At 42.5% G+C, this 24,459-nt stretch overlaps 1 protein-coding gene and 1 long non-coding RNA gene across 5 annotated transcripts in view; one reads left to right on the top strand and one right to left on the bottom strand.

Annotated features, from left to right (window-relative positions):
• The first annotated feature begins 1,488 nt into the window (after positions 1 to 1,488).
• Positions 1,489 to 24,459, top strand: part of LOC132401788 (AP-1 complex subunit mu-1-like) — a 51,713-nt gene continuing 28,742 nt past the window's right edge. The window contains exons 1-4 of one of the 3 annotated variants that reach the window (XM_059983991.1): positions 1,489 to 5,422; positions 18,742 to 18,898; positions 20,531 to 20,598; positions 22,246 to 22,376. In XM_059983991.1, coding sequence (XP_059839974.1) covers positions 18,763 to 18,898; positions 20,531 to 20,598; positions 22,246 to 22,376 — 335 coding nt within the window. In that variant the 5' untranslated portion in view covers positions 1,489 to 5,422; positions 18,742 to 18,762. Of the gene's footprint in view, positions 5,423 to 5,605; positions 5,745 to 18,741; positions 18,899 to 20,530; positions 20,599 to 22,245; positions 22,377 to 24,459 lie in introns of those variants that run through there. The other 2 variants (XM_059983990.1, XM_059983992.1) reach the window with 2 other exon arrangements.
• LOC132401790 (uncharacterized) overlaps positions 21,349 to 24,459 on the bottom strand; it is a 31,963-nt gene continuing 28,852 nt past the window's right edge. Inside the window, exons 3-4 of one of the 2 annotated variants that reach the window (XR_009514709.1) lie at positions 22,751 to 22,810; positions 21,349 to 21,712 (exon numbers count right to left, since the gene is read on the bottom strand). This is a non-coding gene — a long non-coding RNA (uncharacterized LOC132401790). Of the gene's footprint in view, positions 21,713 to 22,394; positions 22,811 to 24,459 lie in introns of those variants that run through there. The other variant, XR_009514708.1, reaches the window with a different exon arrangement.

The following is a 24,459-nucleotide window of genomic DNA, read 5'->3' as shown; positions in this document are numbered from 1 at the left end:
CTGTTGCAGATACCATTCACTCTTGCTACTGTAATGAAAGGTGCTGTGTTTAGTCAGCAGGACAGACAGCAGCAATGGAGAGAGGAAACCAGAGCTGACAACTAAGTCCATGGTCTTTTGTCAAAACTAGCAAGGGCCAGAGACAAAACATGTTTTAAGCATGCACACAGGTAGGGAAAATATTGGGTGGGAGCTGGTGTGTGTCAGTTGAAGGTAGGTGATTGGAGACAAATATGTAGCTAGCAGGAGGAATTAAACAAAAGGAGAAATAATGACACAGATTGTGCAGGTGCTGGAAATCTGGATCAACACACAACATGCTGGAGAAACTCGGCAGATCAGACAACAACTATGGATGGAAATAGACAGTTGACATTGCGGGTTGAGACCCTTTATCAGGACTGAAAAGGAAAAGAACAGAAGCTAAAATTAAAAAAAAACAATAAGGGCAAGGTAGCAGCTTGAGCTACAGAGTGATAGGTGAATCCAGGTGAGAGAAATAATAATGGGAGACAAAATGGTAACATGACAAGAATAGAAACAGAATATGGGCCTTGAAGAGGTATAAATGGCAACAATGGCATTCTTATCTGCAGGTATTGAATGAACACTGGTGGATTCAGATCTGAAGTTGTTTGCCTCATGAATAAGCTGATAAATCAGCTCACTGAAAGGTGAGGTCTATTCCTTGAATTTTCATGGAACTGTGTGAGAACACCATAGATGGCTAAGGTCAAAATGGATATGAGGCAGAAAATTCATCATTTTATATTTAGATCAGTGACGCTTTCAAGAAGCACAAATTGAATATTTCTATAGGGGGCTGATGGCAAGTTTCCATTTGCATAAGTCACTCCCATTTTTTCAGTGTGAAATTATGCCCATATTTAGAAGAGATATTTTTATTTGAAAACAGTTCAACTTGCCTTATGCTTGCTGATGTAATCTTGACAGTACTGCAATTTCCACCACCAAGGCCAGAGTATAAGATCACAAGTAACCTGATGCCCCACTGCTGTAGCCCTGAAACTCAATAAGATCTCATTAATATATCTCTCTGTGTATGTCTGTTATCATACATCAGTACTGTAGGCTCCGTTGCTGTAGTTCTGCTTGCTTTAGATGATGCGGATATAATGTCTGTTTTCTGTAGTTTTGACATAATGTAAAACATCGTTGTTGTAATGTTGCATTAGGGCTTTCCCAGTAAACCTCAGTACAGAAACATCCTACAGCTACAATTCAGCCAGACTGAAATAATAGTAATACTATCCCACTGATTTTGTCACAATACAGCAAAGGATGCCAAAGGTACAATGTCTCCCTTTTAGAATAAAAAATACGTTATTTATTGAGAGAAAACACTTACATGGTCAATATGCTCTTCAAGATGACATTTAGAAAATATTAAAAAATTAATAAAACACATATAATGCTATTATGCAAAAAATATTTTATTCTGATAATACTTTGTAATGATTGCTGAAATTGAAACATTTCTATGATCTCATGGAGATTGAAATGACTTATGTCAGGCCTGTCACTGGAGTAGTTAATATTCAGTGAATAATAATATGTTCTTGAAATGATGAAGCTTGCCACATCAAGCCACGGATGGTTTGCTTGGAAATGTAAGCATTCTACGAAGAGTTAATCAGGTTTAAACGACATTGCTTAAGAGAGAAATAGCTTCACTACTCTGGAATAATTTTCCAGATTTCTTCAAAATACTGAATGAGATCATGAAAGTTGCCCAGAACTGGTTGGGAGAGGATAGGAGAGAAGGGATGGAGTGAAAAGTGGAAGGAAAAGTGAATTATGATGGAAGAGAAGGTTTGCAGGAGGAATTGCAGGAAAGCGTGGAGGAGCCACAAGGCAGGGAGTTATAAGGGAAGAGAAGAAACTGTAAAGAAAAGCGAGGGAGGACAGTAAGGAAGAAGTTGAATGTATGAGGGAAGGGAAGGATGAATGGTGAAGGAAGAAAAGAGATAACAAGGGAAGGGGCATGTTCAAAGAATTAAGGGGAGATAGGTCAGAGGCAACGGAGAAAAGTCTGTGAGGGGGAAGTTGCTGGACAATAATGGAGTGAGGGAGTGTGGCGATGGGAGAAGTGGGCAGCGAACAGTAAGGAGGAGTTTTGAATAGAAATGGTGAGGAAGGACATTAGGTAAGGGGAGGTGCAGTGAAGAAAGGAGTGGAGGTCAGTGATGGGGCAAAGGGGGAGATAAAGAAAAATAGTGAGGATGAAAAGGTGGGTCAATAAGGGAAAAAGAGGGGCATGGTGGAATGGAATGAACAGTCAAGAGTGTAGACAAGGAAATGAAGAGTGAGAAGAGGTTAGACGGTGAAAGAGAATGAAAAGTCACAGACCACTAGTCATACATCATGGAATTAGGCCCTTTGGCCCATCACATCTGTGCAATTAAACACTCATCTACATTAGTTTTGACATAATGCAAAACTTCATTGTTGTAATGTAACATAGATACAACATCTACATTACAGGAATCCCAGATTTTATTCTCCCCAAATTTCCACCAAATTCCATCCCCCACCCCCCAGAAGATTCTACCAGTCACCTTGAGGCAACTTACAGTAGTCAATTAACTCATCAATCTGCATTCTGGGTGGGACATGCAGGAAACTTGCACACTCAGAGAGAGAACATGCAGACTCCACACAGACAACACCAGAAGTCAGGAGACACCCTAATTCTCTGGGAGTTTGAGGCCGCAGACCTCCAGCTACATTCCTGAGCAGCCCGTGTCTGTGAGAGAGGGGAAAGAGGGGCAGTAAATGGGAGGAGCTGTTTGTGAGGGGGAGGAGGAGGAGTTCAGTGAGACACAGGGAGGAGAGTTCAGCAAGAGAAGGGGAGGAGGAGTAGGGAGGGGAAGATCAGTGAGGTAAGGGGAGGTCAGTAGGGAAGGTGAGGAGAGGTAGGGAGGAAAGTGGAAGATATATAGGGAGAAGCAGGGCTGTGAGGGGAAGTGAGGAGGGTAGGGAGGAAAGGGTCTGTGAGGAAAGTGGAGGATAGATAGGAAGGAGCAGGGCAGTGAGGGGAGGGTAGGGGTGTAGGGAGGGGAGGGACAGTGAGAGAAGGGATGTGTGGTAGGGAGGAGAGTGTCAGTCAGCGATTGGGACAACGGGTAGGGAGCAGTAGGTCAGTGAGAAAAGGGGTGGAGGATAGAGAGGAGAGGGTCAGTGAAGGGAAGGGAGTAGGTAGGAGAGGGTCTATGAGGGAAGGGGAGGCTGGTTAAAAGGAGAGTGTCAGTGAGGGAATAGAGCAATATGTAGGAAGGAGATGGTCAGTGAGGAAAGAGGCGGGCGGAAGGGTCAGTGAGGGAATTAGAGTTGGGTGGGGAGGAGAGGGTCTGTGAAGGGAGGGGAGTAATGAGGAGAGGCTCAGTGAGCGAATGGGACAGGTAGGGAACAGTAGGTCAGTGAGAGTAGGGGAGGAGAGGAGTAGAGGGGTAAGAAGGAGGGTCAGTGAGAGAATGGGAAGAGGATAGAGAGGAGTGGGTCAGTAAGGGAATTGAAGGAGAGGTAGAGAGGAGAGGCCAGTAAGGGAATTGGAGGAGGGCAGGGAGGAGAAGGTCAGTGAGGAAGGAGTGGAGGATAGAGAGGAGAGGGTCAGTGAGGGGAGGATGGTAGAGAGGTGAGGCTCATTGAGGGAAGTGGAGGAGGAAAGTGAGGAAGTGTTTAGTGAGCTAAGAGGCAGAAAGATAGGGAGAGAGGCTGACTGAGGGGGAGGAGAGGTAGGGAGGACAGTGAGGGGAGGAAGGTAGGGAGAAGAGAGTCAGTGAGGGAAGGGGAGGAGAGGGTCAGTGAGGTAAGGAGTGGAAGGTATGGAGAAGAGCTTTAGTGAGGTAATGGGCAGAGAGATAGGGAGAGAGACACTAACGGAAGGGGAGGAGAGGTAGGTAGAAAAGGGGAATGGAGATAAGGTTAGTGAGGACAGTGGAGGAGGGTAGGGATAAGAGGCTCAGTTAGGGAAGGGGAGGAGGACAGTGAGGGAATGGAAGAAGCAGTAGGTGGGAGGGTCAGTGAGGTGGGGAAGGGAGGCTCAGTGGAGGTGGAGGAGGGTAAGGAAAAGAGGGTAATTGAAGGAAGGGGAGGAGGGGGTCAGTTGTTATGAGAAGAGGGTCAATGAGAAGAGTGGAGGATAGGGAGGAGATCATTGAGGGGAGGATGGTCAGGAGGAGAAAGTGAGGGAAGTGGAGGAGGGTAGAGAGGAGAGGGTTAGAGAGGGAATGAGTTATGGATAGAGAGGGTCAGTGAGGGCAAGATGGTAGGGAATAGAGGGTCAGTGAGGGAATGGGATGGTCATGAATAGAAAGTCAGTGAGGGGATTGGAGGAGAGGGTCTGAGTTAAGGGGAGGTCGGTGAGGGAAGAGGGTCAGAGAGGAGTGGAGACACGTCAGTGAGGAAGGGGAGGAGGTCAGAGAGAGAAGGGAATGTGTAAGGAAGAGAGGGTCAGAGATGGAAGCAAAGGGAATAGGGAGGAGACAGTCAATGAAGGAAGGGTAGGATGGAAAGGAGGAGAGGATCAGTGAGGGAAATGGAGGAGGATAAAGGAGGGGGTCAGTAAGTGTAGAGGGTTAGGGAGGAGAGGGTCAGTGAAGTGTGAGGACACGGTAGGAGGTGTAGGGTGCAGAGGGTCAGTGAGGGAAGGGACAGAGGGGTAGGGAGGAGAGGGTCCATGAAGAAAAGGGTAGTGTGTAGGCAGCAGAAAATCTGTGATGGAAGGGGAAGATGGTAGGGAGGTCATTGAGTGAGGGAGGAGGGTCAGTGAAGGAAGGGGTGGAGAATAGAGAGGATGGTCAGTGAGGGTAGGGGAATAGGGTGGAGAGGGTCTCTGAGGGAAGGGGAGAGGTGTAGGGCGGAGATCGTCAGTGAGGGAATGTGAGGAGGGTTAGAAAGGAGGGGGTCAGTGAGGTAAGGTGAGGGAAGGGGCGGAGAGAGTCGGTGAGGTAAGCTGAGAGAAGGGGAGGAGGTGTTAGGGTAGAGAGGGTCAGTGAGGGAAAGGGAGGTGGGGTAAGGAGGAGTGTGTCAGTGAGGGAAGGGCTGGAAGGTACAGAAGAGAGGGAAGGGGAGTAGTGAGGAGAGTGCCAGCGTGGGAAAGTGGAGGGGTAGGGAGGAGAGGGTCAATGAGGGGAGGGGAGGAGGATCAGGGAGCAGAAAGGACGGGCAAGGAGAGGACAACACGGATGTGAGCGAGAGAAGGTGCAAGGGTCAGTGAGGGAATGGGATGGTCATGAATGGAAAGTCAGTGAGGGGATTGGAGGAGAGGGTCTGAGTTAAGGGGAGGTCGGTGAGGGAAGAGGGTCAGAGAGGAGTGGAGACACGTCAGTGAGGAAGGGGCAGAGGTGGCGTGTGATGCCTCGAGGGCATCAGTGAGGACGCGGATGACCGAGGAGGGCAGGTGAGGACGGGCATAGCACGAGCGTGTGGAGGGTGGGATATATCGGGATTGTTTGTGAAGCTGTACACTGTGTATACGCAGGCCTTCCTCTATGCGCACCTCCCGTGTTGTCTGGGATATTTCCGCATGGATGGGTGCCACTGCTGGAACATGCTGGCTCCCACGAGCTCCGGAGCTGCCGGTATCAGTGTCCGTGACGCGGAGGATGCGGAAACCAGTAAGACAACCCCAGCGAGCCGGCAGTAACGGGGACTTGGCTTCCGAGCGGCTCTGAAGCGACATGTCAGCCTCGGCCGTCTTCCTGCTCGACCTGAAGGGGAAGGTAAGGCCCCGGGACGCGCTCCCGCCGCTGTGTTTGTCAGCGACAACTGGGCGGCGAGGAGAGGTTGGGAGGAACAGGTCCTGCACCTGAGAGCGCAGGTGAGCCGGCGTCAGTTGCTCTCGAGTTTTGCCCGTTCCTGCTGCAAGGCGAAATAAGTTTGCAGCAACGGGTTTCGATGGATCGGCAGCTCTTTGTTTGGGTCATTCCGAAGGAGTTCCGAAGAGGGCGTTCTTTTCCAGTGAAATGGAGCAAAAGTTACGGCTGGAATTTAGTGTAAAGCTACAATTATAGAGATTAGTTCTTATCATGGCTGTTTCTCGGGGCCCAGCTTGTCTTTCCCCAGCCTCCCGGTGATGTCCGGATGATTGATTGTTTCTGGGGTCTCGCCGGTGTCCAGTGAAGGAAAATAACAAAAAATACATTCCAAAGTCGCAAACTGCAGCTTTTGGTTTCCCTGATCACTCTGTTAGATTCTGCGGGTTTCTTGCTCTGAGATTAGTGTAGAGCGTGTTAAGCACTCTACGGATTGCTGTCCTGTAATCCTACTACAGGTAAAACCTGTTTACATTTCCCGAACCCCGAACCATCTGCGCCGCTGCCGTCACTTTCTGAAGGCAGGGTTGGGGGGGGGGGGGGGTTCTCTGGGGGAGAATGGTGGGGAAGGGGGCCGGTGGTGGAAGGGGGAAAAGTAGTGGGTGGGCTGGTCTTCTCCATACAGAATGGGTTCTGCTCTTCGTCTTATATTTTGCAAATCCCTACCCGCACGAGTCTGTCAAAGAAGCAGTGGTGCTGGGACCTGAAGCAGGAGTGCGCCTGGACTAATGGTCCCAGCTATGCCAAGACCCCGATGCAAGTAAGAGGTTAGAAGGAGTTTTGGACTGGTTATGAGGGTTAGTGAAGCGGGGCAGATAGGGAGAGTCTGCAGCCATTGAATCCCTCTGTCCAGTTCATAAGGGTCCACAACCCTGCCCCAACATTTAATGAGATTATGTTTGCCCCCACTCCCAGTTCACCATAAATCTCAATTCTGTGATGCATCTACTTCCTCTTAAAATACCCTCAATGATTTAATGTCCACAACCCTAGTTCTGTAGGTGTAATTGTGTTCTCTCATTTAAGATTGTCCCATTTGTAAAAACACCTTGATATCCATCTTTCCTACCCCCCACTGATCCTACATGTTTCATTCTTCTCAAAGAACGTAGGCTGCTCAATTCTGTCATCCCAAATATTATAACCAAATAAACCATTCTTAGTTTTGAAATGTTAATTTGACTATCATCAACAAAAGCTTTTGTGGGGGGGGGGGAAGAGATTCAAATATCTGTTATTTCTCTGTGTAACGAAATGCTGTGGAACATCAATTATTGAATGGTACAGATCCAACTGGACTTCAAGGCGAGTGGTCTCAGGTTCAAATCCGACTGGCCCCTTGCACGCTTTCCATCCATGCTAGGTTGAACATTGAGTTAGCAACTCAACCTCATTTAAAAAACAAGCAAATGCTAAAGCAAAGGCAAAAATGCTGCCCAGAGCACCACAAGGCGTGAAAAGGAACAACGTCAGATCCGATTCTCATCACATGGTATCTCCTTTGGCAGGAGAGCTGCAAAGTTTTGCAAGCTTGGCATTAACCTCCCCACCACTGAGGAGATCTTCAAAAGGTGATGTCTCAAAAAGGCAGCATCCATCTATAAACATAGAGACATAGAAAATAGGTGCAGGGGTAAGCCATTCGGCCCTTCGAGCCTGCACCGCCATTCAGTATGATCATGGCTGATCATCCAACTCAGAACCCTGTACCTGCCTTCTTTCTATACCCCCTGATCCCTTTCGTCACAAGGGCCATATCTAACTCCCTCTTAAATATAGCCAATGAACTGGCCTCAACTGTTTCCTGTGGCAGAGAATTTCACAGATAAGGACCCCTATCATGTAGGAGGTACAGGAGCCCGAAGACACACACTCGATGGTTTAGTAACAGATTCTTCCCCTCTGCCATCAGATTTCTGAATGGACAATGAACACTACTTCACTATTTTTGCTTTCTTCTGCACTACTTATTCAAAAATATACAGTATACAATTCTTATTGTAACTTTGTACATTTTATGTATTTCTCTGTACTGCTGCTACAAAACAACAAATTTCATGACATTGTTCCTGATGTGCAGAGACCAGCTCTAAATGTATTGCTCAAAATAGGACCTAACCACAACTTCAAATGATGGCAAAATACCTTACACCCCTTTCTGCTCCAGCTCCTTTGAGATAAAGAACCAATGAGCGTTTACAACTTCTTTTAGACTTCCCATCAAGGCCTAAATAGAAGAGATGTACAATCTTTTACAAATCCCTGATCATTCATGGCTGTGACAATTGTGTCATTTACTACTATATCTTTTAGTTAGTTTCCCTATTTGCCATCGCCAAGTCATGTCTTCTACCATTGTGGTTTCCTTAGTTTACAATTGAGACACTGATATCAGGTTGAACTGGATATCTTTCAATATCTTAATATAAAATTCCGTCAGTTTGTGATCACTCTTCTCTGAAGGACTTTAATCACCAGATTATTAACTAATGATCTTTCAATGAACAATACTAAATGTAAAAATGTCTGTTTCTTTGATGTTTCCTCAGAATACCATTCTCAAAAATAATTTCTTATACACTCCTTGAATTCATCCACCACAATATTACTGCTTATTTCATCTATATGTAGGTTGATGTTCTTCATTAACCAATGTCTTGTATTAACATTGTAACGTGTGCCTTTGATTTCTCAATTTATACCCATTACAATATGGATCCTGTAGGTAACACCCACCTATGTTTTATTTCTCCCACTGTTAATGAGCAACATCCAAATTGATTGTAATAAATGATTGTTTTGAACTAGGATTTCTCTTTGCTGTGTTTATCCTATGTTATTTTATCAGGGCTGCCATTTTTTCTTTTTTTTTAACCCTTGCCCAGTCCTTTTAAAAGGTGTGTCTTCTGGAATACTTAATTCCCAGTTTTGGCCAATTTGTAAAGGTAAATGCATTGTATGAAAAAAAATTCTTTTTATTTATGTGCTGTTTTAATCTTTTTTTTTGCAGATGCTGCATATGTTCAGATAAGATGTCTTCAGCTTTATCTTTGTATCATTTCCCCTTGATTCTAACTGGAGATATACTCATGTGTTTATGTGCACTGTTACTTCTTGTCACTTTCCCAGCTTGCACTATTGCCTTGCCCTTTCTCTTTAACTCCTAAATTCCCCTTCCCCAGAACCTTCCCCTCTGCTACCCCACCATCCACAATATCAGGTTTAAAACATTATCTACAATCTTACATATTCAGTTTTAATGGACAATAGTTCCAGCCCAACAAGGTGCAGTCTGGCCCAAATGAACAGCTTCCTTTATTCCCAGTACAAGCACCAGTGAACCATGAATTGAATTCCGTTCTTTTACACCTATCTTTGAACCAGATATTTAACACCCTGTTGTCATGCCAGCTTACATGTAGGATAAAGCTAATTGGGTCTTAATCTAATATTTATTAGCTTTATGCTTCTTCTTGTTAATTTGAAGCTCCAGAATCAGTAGATCTTTTTCCTTTGCCCTATCCATGCTTACAATTGCTATGATGACAATAACTGACGCATGAAGGTTATCAAAAATTACAGGAGGATTTTAATTGTGTAAGTGGGCCAAGGATGGCAAATGGAGTTTAATTTGGATAAGTCCAAGATTTAGCATTTTGAAAAGCCAAATCCACGTAGGATTTTCACAGTGAATGGAGGGCCCTGAGACAGGGAGATATTGCAGCACAAGTACAGTCTTTTACTTAGAACATTGGAGTCTGAGAAGTGTTCCCACTAAAGTGTATAACAACATGAGGAGCATAGATAGGGTGAATGCACTCATTCCTTTTCCCAGAGTTGGGGAATCAAGAACTAGAGGGCACATGTATAAAGTGAGAGGAGAAAGATTTAAGAGCAACTTAAGGGACAACATCTTTACACAAAGGATAATATCCATGTGGAATCAGCTGCCAGAGGAAGTGATTAGGGTGGATACAATAACAACTCTTAAAAATAAAGTTAGACAGGTACATCGATTGGAAAGGTTTAGAAGGTTATTGGTAAATAACTGGGAAATGGGGCTAGCTTGGATTGGACATCTTGGTCAGGCCCTTACACCAAATTGGCACAAACTGAGGTCAGTAAGGTGCTTCACCAGTTTAGGCTGCTTATTAAATTCTTTCCATTCATGTTTGTACACCAAGAGAGTTAAAAAATGTCATTGGTAAGGCTGAGCAGATTGAAGATCCTTTCTCTGGAAAGGGCAGAATAAGAGGAGGTAAGATAGAGGTCACTGTTATGAAAGAGGCATTATTATATAGGGTGGTTGTGCAGTAATTACTTCAAGTGATGGGTGAGGGAAATATGAAGAGGCACAGCAGATTTTACGTACTTACTTACTGCCTGTTACACCACTGACGATTAGGGCAGCAATGAAAATCCTCCGTCTCTGTCTGTATGTGTGTTTCTGTAGCAATTTTTTTTTGATCAGTCAAGGTTGTTAGCCCTGAGCTGAACCCCTAAACCTGGAGGACTGGTGGACCACTCTTAGTTTGGCCTTTACCCTTTGACCTTGTAGCTATGGATAACCCTACCAAGAGCCAAAGCACAAGGCCCTGACTCCAGCTAACATAGCTCTCCAGGTCATTGAGGCACACAAGCCTCCAAATCCTACAATATGGTTGTGATCCTTTCGGAGGACTGCAGATTTAAAGATTAATTTTATTTGTCACATGTACATTGAAGGTTTGATACCGCATGTAGAATAAATTAAAGCAGATTTTCTCACAGGTAATGGAATGTTAAGGTAATGGAATTCATTGTCAAATTGTGTGTGATGTGGACAGCCAGCCATACATCTATCATTAACACATCTACAGATAACAAAGTACATATGAGAGTGAAAGGAGAAGTGGCTTGTGGAGCATTTCATTTACGGAACGTAGGGGATGTAGGTGAAGAGTGGAAAGGCCATATCTTAATGCCCATTTTTGAAGCTTTAAAGAGGGTTCGGAGGAGATTTACCAGGATGATTAAAGAACATTTCCTATGGAGAAAGTTTGGGAAGGTTTGAGCAAGCTTGGGCTTTTCACTTTGGAGTTATGGAAGATGCAAGGCGACTTGATAGAGATGCATAATCTTATGAGAGGCATAGATAGAGTGGACAGCCGGCAGCTCTTTCCAAGGGCAACAATAGCCAATACCAGAGGATATATGTTTAAGCTAATTAGAAGGAAGTTTAAGGGAATTAAACTTTCAGGGGAAGGTTCCTTACACAGAAGATGGTGGAACACACTGCTGGGGTAGTGGTAAAGGCTGATTCAATGAGGACACTTAAGAGGCTCGTAGATAGGCATAGGGATGTAAGGGAATTGGAGGGTTATAGGCTGTGTAGCAGGGAAGGTTTAGATTTATCATAGAGTATATTTATATGAGCCAGCACAGCATTGTGGGCTGGGGAGGCTGTACTGTGCTGTACTGTTACTGTTCTATGTTCTAATTGCTTGAGATGTGGTACTGAGTCACTTCCTTGGACTCTCTTGTGATAAGTTCTTTGATGATGAATCTACTTTCAACTATGAACTTTGAATCCTTGCAGTCCTTGTGATGAAGGCACAATTGTCAGAAGTATACCCCCTTTTGCTGTATCTGAGAGTTAAATCGAGGACATTGCCCTGTGTAACCCCTGCTGAGATTTCCCATATAAACAGTAATGGCTCTGTTGGCTGAATTTGTTATAAAACTCCATGAAAAGTCCAAGTTGTGATCAAATTTCCAGTCCTGGTAAATTAAAATAGGAGCCCCCAACTGATAAAGATTAGCATTGTTGAAATTTTTTAAATGCTCAAAAACACGGTATTAAAGTCATTAAGCCTATTATGATATTTACAACAGAAAGTAATGGAAATACTAAAATCATTAAATCCATGCTCAAGTAAATTTCTAATAGTGTTTTGATCACATCTTTTTTAGATTGAGGTCTCTTGACACCAACCTTTGTTGTTCAGTTTTTTTTTTGTTTCTTCATAAATACGCTGCAGACCTTAGAGAAATGGAAATCAGCACAAATAGCATCTAGCTAGCTGGACCTTGGGTGTTATATGTCAGAATAACATTATGAATGTATCTGAGTCTAGTGTGGGTTCTAAGACTTCCTCCGGAACTTGGGTGTGTAATACAGGCTGAGGCTTCAGTCCTGTTCTGGTGTTGTGTTGCTTTGACCAGAGATTAGTTTTTTGGGTAATATTTCAAACTCTCTTATGATTATAGTCACCTTAAACTGTTTCTTGTAGAAGACCGGGGGCGTTCTACAGATGTTCTTCCATCAATGTCACTACAGCAGAATGCTGAACCACTCATTGCTTGGTACCGTTTGGTTGAACACACATGTCTGCACAGCAGTAAATATAATTTATCTTTAGTTCTTCGACGCACCCTTAGCCTGTGACATAAAAGCAAGTTTGTTTTCTTTAGAAAGCAAAGGCTCCAGCTGACGAACTTTATTTGGATGTGTACTCTGTGATAAGCCTTCCAGATTGTGTTCATCATATCAAACTGCTATGTGACGATAAAATGGTATTTGTAGCAAAGTCTGATCATGAGGAGTTGGCTAAGGACTATGTATGGAAATTTCCTTACATTTTTCCATTAGCATTGCAAGCAAGCCCTGAGGGAATGCACATGAACAAGTAAGTAGTCAGTATTGTTTAGAAATGTGAGGTCAGAAAGAGACATGGCGAGGTGTCCCATGACACCTTTTGTATTGTGTTCAATACTGGTCACCTCATTATGGGAAGGATGTGGAAGCTATGGAGAGGGTGCAGAGGAGATTTACCAGGATGTTGCCTGGATTGGAGAACAAGTCTTATGAGGCAAGGTTAGCAGAGCTAGGACTTTTCTCTTTGGAGCACAGAAGAATGAGAGGGGACTTGATAGAGGTCTACAAGATTATGAGAGGCATAGATAGGGTGGATTGTCAGTACCTGTTTCCCAGGGCAGCAATAGCGAACACCAGAGGACATATGTACAAAATTAAGGGAGGGAAGACTAGGGGAGACATCAGGGGTAAGTTTTTTACACAGAGGCTTGTGGGTGCCTGGAATGACTTGCCAAAGGTGGTGGTGGAGGCTAAAACATTAGGGGTATTTAAGAGCCTCTTGGACAGGCACATAGATGAAGGAAAAATGGAAGGTTATGGGGTAGTGTGGGTTTAGTACTTTTTTTTAAAGGATTATATGGGTCAGCACAACATGGAGGGCTGAAGGGCCTGTACTGTGCTGTAGTGTTCTATGGTTCCATGGACTCAACAAAAACAAATTGCCTTTAACATATACAAATGACACGGAAGTTAGGAATTCATTGTTCACAGACTATATCACATTGAGGGGAGCTGGGAGAAAATAGAGGAAACAGCTTTGAATCTACACAATTACAAAAAAATAATAAATTGGCTGAATAATTAATTATTACATTAATGCTTAAATGCTAAGGCTGTATACACAATTGCTGGAAATTGGAAATAAAAATAAAATTGCCTGAAATACATGGTTGGCCATTTGATGAACAGCCATGGACCTGAAATGGAAACCTACATCTTTCTTCACAGATGTTGCCTGATTTTTTGAGGGTTCCCTGCATTTTCTGACTTCATTATGAATATATTGTATATGTGCTAACAAAGTTGGATGTTAACAAAATCTAGTGCTTTCCAAGTATGTACAATCTAACAAAATATATGCTATACAGTGTACATACTTGGAAGGTATTGGTAGTTATGATTGTGAATGCAATATAATGACGAGACTCTAAAGGACAGGAAGATGTTTCAAATGAGATCTACAAGAACTACAGTAAGATTTCATAAATTGGAGTGATACAGGATACAGCGTTGGAGAATTTGAGGTGTCATTCCAGAATGTTGCAATAGCCTCATCCTGTCAAATGCTGGGGTTAGATGGGATTAATGCAGAGGGGTGGCCACTAATCAACATGGATGAGGTAGGCAGTGTCCATTATTAAGGATCCCCACCACTCAGGACATGCCCTCTGCACTCTGTTACCATTAGGAAGGAGATACAGAAACCTGAAAACACACACAGTGATTCAGGAACAGCATCTTCCCCTCTGCCATCCGATTTCAGAATGGACATTGAACCCATGAACACTACCTATATTTTAAAATTATTTCTGTTTCTGCACTATTTTTAATTTAATTATTTAATATACATGTATATACTGACTGTTATTTGTTTTTCTATATTTATCCTGCATTTCATTACACTAAATTGAATGAATTGAATTGACTTTATTTCTTACATCCTTCACATACATGAGGAGTAAAAATCTTTATATTACATCTCCATCTAAATGTGTAATGAGCAGTCATAGTAATTTATAATAAATAGAACACTCAAATCAGCGTGAGTTTATCAGTCTGATGGCCTGGTGGAAGAAGCTGACATGGAGCCTGTTGGTCCTGGCTTTTATGCTGCGGTACCACTTCCAGGATGGTAGCAGCTGGATTAGATTGTGGTTGGGATGGCTTGGGTCCCCAATGATCCTACGGGCCCTTTTTACAAACCTGTCCTTGTAAATGTCCTGAATCATGGGAAGTTCACTACTACAGTTGCACTGGGCTGTCTGCACCGCTCTCTGCAGAGTCCTGTGATTGAAGGAAGTACCATTCCCATACCAGGTAGTGATACAGCCAGTCAGGATGCTCTCAGTTGTGCCCTTGTAGAAGGCTCTTAGGATTTGGGGGCCTATACCAACTTCCTCAACCGTCTGAGGTAAAAGAGGCACTATTGTGCCTTTTCCACCACACAGCTGGTGTGTGCAAACCACGTGAGGTCCTTGGTGATGTGTATCCTGAGGAACTTGAAGCTGTTCACCCTCTTATCTTCAGATCCATTGATGTCAACAGGGGTTAGCCCATCTCTATTCCTCCTGTAATCTGCAAACAGCTTGTTTGTTTTTGCGACATTGAGAAAGAGGTTGTTTTCTTGACACCACTGTGTCAGAGGGATGACCTCTTCACTATAGGCCACCTCATTATTGTTTGAGATAAGACCAATCAATGTAGTGTCTTTGGCAAATTTAATTAGCAGATTGGAGCTGTGGGTGGCGATACAGTCATGGGTATACAGGGAGTAAAAGAGGGGACAGTACGCAGCCCTGAGGGGCTCCTGCATTGAGAGTCAGAGGGTTGGAGGTGAGGGATTCTATTCTTACAACCCACTGGTGATCTGACAGGAAGTCCAGGAACCGATTGCACAAGGCAGGGTCAAATCTGAGGTCTTTGAGCTTCTTGTCGAGCCTGGATGGAACTAGTGTTGAATGCTAAACTGTAGTCCCAGAACAGCGTTCTCACATAAGCATCGTTCTTCTCCAGATGTGTAAGGATGGTATGTAGAGCAGTGGCTATTGTGTCGTCTGTCGGTTGGTTATGTCAGTAGGTGAATTGTAGGGGGTCGAGTTTGAGTGGTAGCAAACTGCAGATGTAATCATTGAACAGCCTCTCAAAGTATTTGCTTATTTTTAAGGTGAGTGTGACAGGACGCCAGTCATTCAGGCATGTAAATTTAACAATTTTCATGACATATGCTAATGATGTTAAATCTGCTCCTGATTCTGAGGCATTGGTCATGTGGATAGCCTGAGGCTTTTTCCCAGGGTGGAAATGGCTAACACAAGGGGGCATAGTATTAAGGTGCTTGGAGGTAGTTACAGGAGGAATGTTGGGTAGGTTTTTCACACAGAGAATGATGGGTGCGTGGAATGTGATGGGTTCTGGCGGCAGTGGTCTTTTCAAGAGACTCTTAGATCGGTATATGGAGTATAGAAAAATAGAGGGCTATGCAGTAGGGAAATTCTAGGCAGTTTCTGGAGTAGGTTACATGGTCGGCACAACATTGTGGGCGGAAGAGCCTGTAGATTTCTGTTCTATGAACACAGTATGAAATACAGCATGGAAATGGGCATTTCCCGCATTCAGCCATAATCCTCTAAGTCCGTTCATTCCACGTACCTATCCAAGTACCTCTTAAATATTGCAATTGCACCCACCTTGACTACTACTTCTCACAGCTCATTCTGAGCACTCACTAGCATCTCTCAGGTGTCTCTCCCCTCTTGTATCTGCGCCCTCTAGTTTTCGACTGCCCATCTTTGGGAAAATGACTGTTAACATCCACCTTATCCAGATCTTACCTGTAAGTACAGGCTGACTCAGGTTGCAAATGCTCAACTTAGGGACATCCAGACATGCAAACAAGTCCCCCATTAGACAACTAAATTCAAAAGACAAACATACTTATATGTGTTCATTCCTACAAATGGCAGAACTCGTTTCTTCTCTCTTTGCGCTTTTATTACTTGTTCTTTCTTAATAATGATGCCATTCGTTACAATACTGTGGATGTAGTGACTTTTTTTGTATTTTATGGACAAAATCAACTTGCAGATATTTGTAAAATGGATTATCTGTAACCATCTATTTATGTATCACTCGCAAATTTCGTTGCTCTCATTAGTACAAATGGGTGGCCAGTAGTCAACGTGGATGAGGTGGGCAGTATCCATTATGTATATGGGACAATTTACAATAACCAATTAACCTACGGTATGACTTTGGACTGTGGGAGGAAACTGGAGGATCTGAGAAAACTCATGCATACCACAGGGAGGAAATGCAGAGACTTCTTATAGATTGGAGCTAGAATTGACTTCCAAACTCCAGAATGCCCCACGCTGTAATAGTTTTCACTACACCCTGTGATGCCCAATTTTTATTCATTCTTTAAAAACACAAAATGCTGGCAGAACTCAGCAGGCCAGACAGCATCTATGGGAGGAGGTAGTGACGACGGAGGTAGAACCGTCGTCAGTAAGGGTTTCGACCCGAAACGTCGTCACTACCTCCTCCCATAGATGCTGTCTGGTCTGCTGAATTCTGCCAGCATTTTGTGTTTTTATCTATTTCCGGCGTCTGCAGATTCACTCGTTTATTCATTCTTTGATGGTTTTCAATAACTTCCACATCCTCTGGCTTATACTTAATTTATTACAGCACTGTATGCCTTTTCTTTAACATCAGTACCATCCTTGACTTACTTAAGTTGGTTGTTTGTCTGTCCCTGTTTGTTTATGTACAATTTTTTTTGTAAAGTTCTGTTGTGTTTCTTTTTTCTCTGTAAATGCCTGCAAGAACGTGAATCTGAGGGTAATATATGGTAGCGGATGTATATTTTGAGAATAAATGTAATTTGAACTTTGAACTTGTTAGCCATGAACATGACATCTTTCTCATAGAATCTTTCATCCCCACCAGAATAAGATCAACATTAATTTCTGACTTTTTGGAGGGGGAACTTAAATGTACGTTATGCATTTATGTACAAGTGTACACACCCTAAATTTGGGGAAGCCCGTGACCTCTCTGCAACCCCATTTCCCCAAATCTGCATTTTCCTAAAGGCAAACTATTTGTTTCAATGGAAGATTTTCAAAATCTGCTTCTCTAAGTGAACTGTTCTATCAGTGAATTCATTAGCTATCACCTCATCCAAATCAGCAATTAAACTGTTGCCCTGTGGATTTGTGCATGACCTGAATAATTATTGAAACTCATTTTGTTTCATGCTAATGGAATGCGTCCAATGTTTGGTGCAAAAATACTTGATGAGTACTAGCAATTTCAAGTCCAAGTTCAATTGTCATTCAGCCATACACAAATACCCACGAATACAGCCAAACTAAACAACATTTCTCTGGGGCCAAGATGCAAAACACAGTACCAAGTCAAACACACAGCACAAGGCACATATAAGATGGCAGTAAAACACAGTCACAGAAAAAAAATAGTCCAAGACCCTGATGCCCTGAATGTTGCAGCAGTCTGCAGTATAACGTAAGATAGCTTGTCTTCTGCTGAGTGAACACTAGGGGGGAGGGAGTAGTACCAACTCCAGCAGGGCGGCATGCCACACCAGCTCTGGTGGAGCACACCAACTCTGACGCCTCTCGCCTGGACATCTGTTAACAGGTAACACCATGGCTTGGGGCCTAGTCCTCTGTACAACTGAGGCCACGCAGCTTCCTTGCCGTTTGCCTCTGCCGTCCGTCAATAAATCAGTGAATCATGCTTAAAGCATATTCTAAATTAACAATGTTCAACTCCGACCCCTCTGACGCAGGCTACAGTACAGTCCACACGTAGACCAGCTCCTTCAGTTTCTCCGCCAATGAGCAAATCGCTGATGGGGTACATCTGCAGTACTTTTAAGTTCTTAATGTCCAGCAGGGCCTTGCAATCATAAAAAAATGTTTATAAAAGACAATAACACCTCTGGTTGACCCTGTAGAAGCTGCTGTGATCAAATGCGCTACATCTTAACAGAGCATAATGAATGCAATGACTTATAGTCCCTAATGAACATGAGGTGGTGATGTAATGGAACTATCATATCTGACATTAATTTTCATCGCTATTCATCTCCTTTAAGGGGGATCAGTTTATTTATTTATTGAGATATAGTGTGGTATAGGCCCTTCCAGTGCTTCGAGCTGCACCACCCAACAATCCCCTGATTTATTCCTGGCCTAATCACAGGGCAATTTACAATGACCAATTAACCTACCAACCGGTACCTCTTTGGACTGTGGGAGGAAACACGAGCACCTGGGGGAAACTCATGTAGTCATGTGAAGAACATGCAAACTCCTTACAGGCAGTGGCAGGAATTGAACCCCTGTCTCTGGTACTGTAAAGCATTGTGCTAACCACTATGCTACTGTGCCACCCTAACTAATAGTTCTCATGTCTAATAATTACTTGGTCGAAAATGCTTGAGATTGCGAAACAAGGTCTCCAGCAGCTATGTTCATTTACTACAGAGTTCTTATATTTAACATATTCTTTTGCCAGGTTCTGATATGCAGGAACTACATGGGTGATGTGGACATGAATGAGATTGACTACTTCCTACCTGTGCTGACCCAGAAAGAGGATGAAGGGACTAGCTCCCCATTCCTCATCCACGGACGAGTTCATTTCCTCTGGATAAGGCATAATAACTTGTACTGTATCCTTTAAAATAAGCCCAGTGGTGGGGTAGATTTCTTTAGACGTTATCTGTGCGACCCAGAGCAATATGTAAGAGTAATACTTAGCCTTGATTGGGAAGAGATTGGAGATTACTGTTGTTTATTTGATTTTATTTAGAGATACAGCATGATAACAGGCTGTATCCCACTTCCAGCTCAATGAGCCCACACTGCCCAATACTGTAACACCCATGTGATCTATTAACCCACCAACCCAAATGTCTTTGAAATTTGGTTGAAAACCAGAGCTTCCCGGAGGAAACCCATGTGGTCATGGAGAAAACACACAAACTCCTTACGGACAGCGGGGAATTGAACCCAGGTGGCTGGGGCTGTAATAGTGTTATGCTAACCACTACGCCACCATGCTGCCTCCATTTTGTTTACCAACATGATGCCAAAGCAAGAAGAGGCTATTTGGCCTGTTGTATCAATATAATCTGGTATGGTAGCCCTGACCTGAGGAAACATAACTTGTAATACCTTCGTAGTTGCATTAAGGTTAACAAAATTATGGACCTTTTTAAATTTTATTCAATGTTTTCATCAATTTGCATGTTGTATTTACTTGGAGAAAGATGTGGGGTCTTGTCAGTCTATAAAGGGCCACAGTATTGCAAATAAAAGGGGAGAAACTGGGCAGAATTTTACTACCGGGGCAGGCGGACTGTTAGAACTCCTTTTCCGTATACCTGTGAACACAGTTAGTTCTCAAACATTATCTGTTGGGATTAATAGACAATTTTGATTTTGAATAGGGTATAATACTGGATGATTTGCAAGTAGTTGGCATGAATATAATAGGAGAATGCCTAGGTACACATTAAGACCAGTTTAAAATTGTTGTTCAAAACCCAAGATTTTGACAATACAAGATATTACTTATATGTTTAGACCAATTTTTAGACATTTCCTTATAATTGCTATTTTAACAAAGGAATTATGTTACATTTACATTGAAACAATGAATAGTAGAACATTACAGAATGTGATAAATGTTTATCCAACAAAATCACAGCAGTAATTTCCCAGCAGTATATCACAAAATATTCTTGTTATACTGGATGCACTTAAATGATAAGCAGATGTATGTTTATATCTCAAGGACATAGCCTTAAGATTCTGGGGAGTAGATTTGGGATGGAGACGAGGAACTGCTTTTCCCAGAGGGTGGTGCATCTGTGGAATTCTCTGCCCATTGAAGCATTGGAGGCTACCTCAGCAAATATATGTAAGACCAGGTTGGATAGATTTTCGCATAGCTGGGGAATTAAGAGTTATGGGGAAAAGGCAGGTAGGTGGAGATGTGGCAATGGCTAGAATGGTGGAGCAGGCTCAATGGGCCAGATGGTCTACTCCTCTTCCAATTTCTTATATTTATGTTCAGTTTTAAATTGAAATCCTGTAATTTTTAAGATCTATAACAGCGAACTGAAGTGGAACAAATTAATTCCTGATTCAGAATTTTGTTGTAACAAAATGGCATTTAGAAATTTCCATACGGTTGAGGGCTGATAGATAGATAGATTAGATATCATGACCGAAAAATATCCGCTCACCTGTTCAACCTGCTGGTTAACAACTTAACTTCTTTAACCTTGAACACCAAGTGGTAGCAATGACAAAGAAAAATGCAAATGCAGCTCTGGTTTTTGCTTTTTTATATAAAATTATTCAGGTGGGTGTTGTTCTTGTGTTCTGGAAGTATTAAAATTAACTCTTCTGCCTACACGGTTGAATTTTGTTTGTCTTGATTTTAAACATTGTGCTGAACTGAACAAAAATATTACTTTTATCTTGTATTGAAGTACTTTTACTCTCAGTGGCCACTTAATTAGGTACAGGAGTGGAACCCAATGTGATTTTCTGTTGCCGTACCTGATCCACGTCAAGGTTCGACAAGTGTGTTTAGAAATGCTCATCAGCATACCATTGTTGTAGCATGTGGTTATATGAGTTACTGTCGCCTTCCTGTCAGTTTGAACTAGTCTGCCCACTCTCCTCTGACCTCTCTCATTAACAAGGCGTTTTCATTCATAGAACTGGATATTTTTTTGTTTCTCACATCTGTAAACTCTAGAGACTGCTGTGGGTGAAAAACCCAGGAGATCAGCAGTTTCTGAGATACTCAAGTCACTCTACTTGGCACCAACAATCATTTCATGGTCAAGGTCACTTCGATCACAATTCTTCTCATTTCTGATGTTTGTTCTGAACAATAACTGAACCTCTTGACCATGCCTGCATGCTTTTATGCATTGAGTTGCACCCGCATGATTGGCTGATTAGATATTTGCATTAATGTGCAGGTGTACCTAATAAAGTGGCTACTTCAAAACCGGAATAAGTTCTAGAAGAGCAAATCTGCATATTGGCACAATCTATCATTTTAAAGTTAACAGCACTGGGTAATTACTTTGTTATTCTTACCTCATCATTCACGACAGAATCAGTTCATTAACGTTCTTACGTCAGGCAAGAATACATTCACACTCTCACACTCCCAATGGCCATGATCTCTGGAACCAGTTCTTCTTATCTATGTGGTTTCAGGTTTCAATGTAAAGGTTAAGCAAACACAATATAAAAGAGATAGAATGTATGTTCCTGTCATTTTGTTACGTTGCAGAAATGCATGTTTTTCTGTCAGCAGGATCCTCTACCCCAGTTACCCCAACTCCCCTCTCACTCCACCCACAATTCAAAGTTCAAAGTATATTTATTATCAAAGAATGTATAAATTAGACAACCTTGAGATTTGTTTGCTTACAGGTAGCCACAAAGCAAGAAACCTGAAAGAAATCAATTAAAAAAAAGATCAACAGCCAATATGCGAGAGAAGGGGGAAAAAAGCAAAAAAATCATGCAAACAATAGAAGCGAGCATCAACATTTCAAACCAAATTGAGACCTTAGGTTGGAACGCAGGTTAGCCCGGAGTAGGCCCAAAGCCTTGGTATTAGTTCATCATATTAGTGGGCACGGACCACAGCAGCCGGGGCAGTCATCATTGCCACAATGCCATGGAGAGAGGAGTGAACATAGCAGAGAGCGAGCAAAATCAGCTCTTGCCTCAAATTCAACCTCGCCTCCCTGCCCCAAACACTATCCTTGTTCCCTCTACAGTGTCACTTTGACAAACAGTGATTATTATGACCAGCTGACTCTGTCTTCCAGCCCTCTGTTCCCTATCTCCCTGTCTGGCATCCACACAGACCCAGAAGCCTGGTCCCTCTCCCTCCAGTCCATGTATCTTTTTACTGGATCTGTCCAAATAATCATTGCTCCGACACCATAATTCCACTTTTAATTTGTGTCATCCTCAGGTTTTCACAGAATATTTTAAAGAGGTTGAAGAAGAAAGTATTCGAGATAACTTTGTTATCGTTTACGAACTTTTGGATGAGGTGATGGATTTTGGATTCCCACAGACTACTGATAGTAAGATACTACAGGAGTAAGTATAGAACTGAGGAATTTAATTTTATCTGTAACTTACTAATGTTCATCTGCACTTTTGTCTCTCCTTTATTAAATTTTTCTTTTGTCTAAAGCTATGACATTTATGTTTTTTAGTTATTTAGAGATACAGCAGGGTAACAGGCCCTCAGGGCCCAACAAGTCAAGTTCACCCATGTGATCAATTAACCTACTAACCCGTATGTCTTTGGGATGTGGGAGGAAACTGAAGCACTTGGAGGAAATCCATGGAGAGAATGTACAAACTCCTTACAGACTGCGGTGAAATTGAACCCATGTCACTGGTGCTGTGATAGTGTTACACTAACCACTTCTCTTTCAGTGCTTGGAATAACAGTTATGATACATTACATGATCCTCATGATGTCCTTTGGGGTATTATGCAGTATTCCACCATCTTGATTGCTTTCCCTGGAGAGAAAGGAAGTAGGAAACCATCATTCACTATAGTCTAAACTGTTCCATAACTGGCTGGAAATGGAAGAGTTAAAGCACAATGTGAGGACATTCTATGAACAGATCTGCAGGCTCGTTGAAGCGTACAGTATTCAACAGCCATGCACGTTACTGTTCCTCCAGTGCCAAACCAAATCACTTTCCTTACTATTTCCAGTAGGTGTAAGCCATTCATCCATTCAAACCTGCTTCATCATTCAGTTAGTTCATTTGATCACTTACAGCAATACTATTTAGCTCCTCTCTCCTATATCCTTTGATTCCTTCTGTATCAAGAAATGTATTTTGTTTCTTTTGTAAAAATACTCAGCATCTTGACATCCATAGTCCCTGTGGATTTTCATCACATCCCTGTGCCTTTTGGTGATCACCTTATATCTTTTAATTAAGCTACTGAATGAAGTGCCAGTCAGGCAGGCTGATTCACCTAAGAGTTCGAACCAAGTCCGGAAAGCCTAGAGATTGATTTTAAGTGACGAGTAGAAGGCCCTATTGTAATTATATGACTCAGAATCAGATTTAATATCACTGACATATATAATGAAATTTGTGGATGTGTGGCATCAATACAGTGCAATACCTCAAAATACTGTAAATTACAATAAGAAATATTTATAAAAATAAGTTAAATGAGTACAGAAAGAGGGCAAAAATAGAGTTCATGGGTTGGTTCACAGTCCGTTCGGAAAACTGATGGCAGAGGGGAAGAAGCTTTAGGCTCCTGTACTTCCTCTGATGGTATTAAGAGTAGATTATTCCCGACTGATGGGGTTCCCTAATGATGGATGCTGCCTTTTTGAGTCATCGCCTTTTGAAGATGTTATTGATGCTAGGGAGGCTAGTGCCAGTGATGCAACCCTCTGCAGCTTTTTCTGGCCCTATGCAGTGGCTCCTCCATACCAGATGCAACCAGTGAGAATGGTCTCCATGGTACATCTTTAGATGTTTGCTAGAGTCTTTGGTGACAAAGTAAATTTCCTCAAACTCCTAATGAGATATAGCTGCTGACATGCCTTTTTCCTAATTAGATAGGTAGATAGATAGATAGATACTTTATTCATCCCCAAGGGGAAATTCAACATTTTTCCAGTGTCCCATACACTTATTGTAGCAAAACTAATTACATAAGTATTTAACTCAATATAAATATGATATGCAGCTAATTGCATCAATATGTTGGGCCCAGGATAGATCTTCAGAGATGTTGACTCCCGGGAACTTGAGACTGCTCACCATTTCCACTGCTGATCCCTCAGTGAGAGCTGTATTCCCTTGACTTCCCCTTCCTGAAGTCTACAGTCAGTTCCTTGATTTTAGTGATATGGTCCTGACTTGTACTATCCATACTTTTAGGATGCAATGGAATATATTTTTCAAGAGAGGAAAATAAATATCATATGTCATCCAATTCATTGCCTTTTATCCTGTTGGGTTAGAAATATAAAACAAATTTATATGGCACTAGTGAAGAAATTAAAAGACAGGAACCCCTCTTGCAGTAGTTCACTAATAGAACATAACACCAGAAGACTGTAAGACATAGGAGCCTCTTGGCCCATCGAGTCTGCTCTGCAATTCCGTCAGGGATGTATGATTATTCCTCC

Source organism: Hypanus sabinus, chromosome 11 (genome assembly GCF_030144855.1).
Source record: "Hypanus sabinus isolate sHypSab1 chromosome 11, sHypSab1.hap1, whole genome shotgun sequence".
Taxonomy (NCBI): domain Eukaryota; kingdom Metazoa; phylum Chordata; class Chondrichthyes; order Myliobatiformes; family Dasyatidae; genus Hypanus; species Hypanus sabinus.
This window is presented reverse-complemented; position numbering and strand designations above follow the sequence as displayed.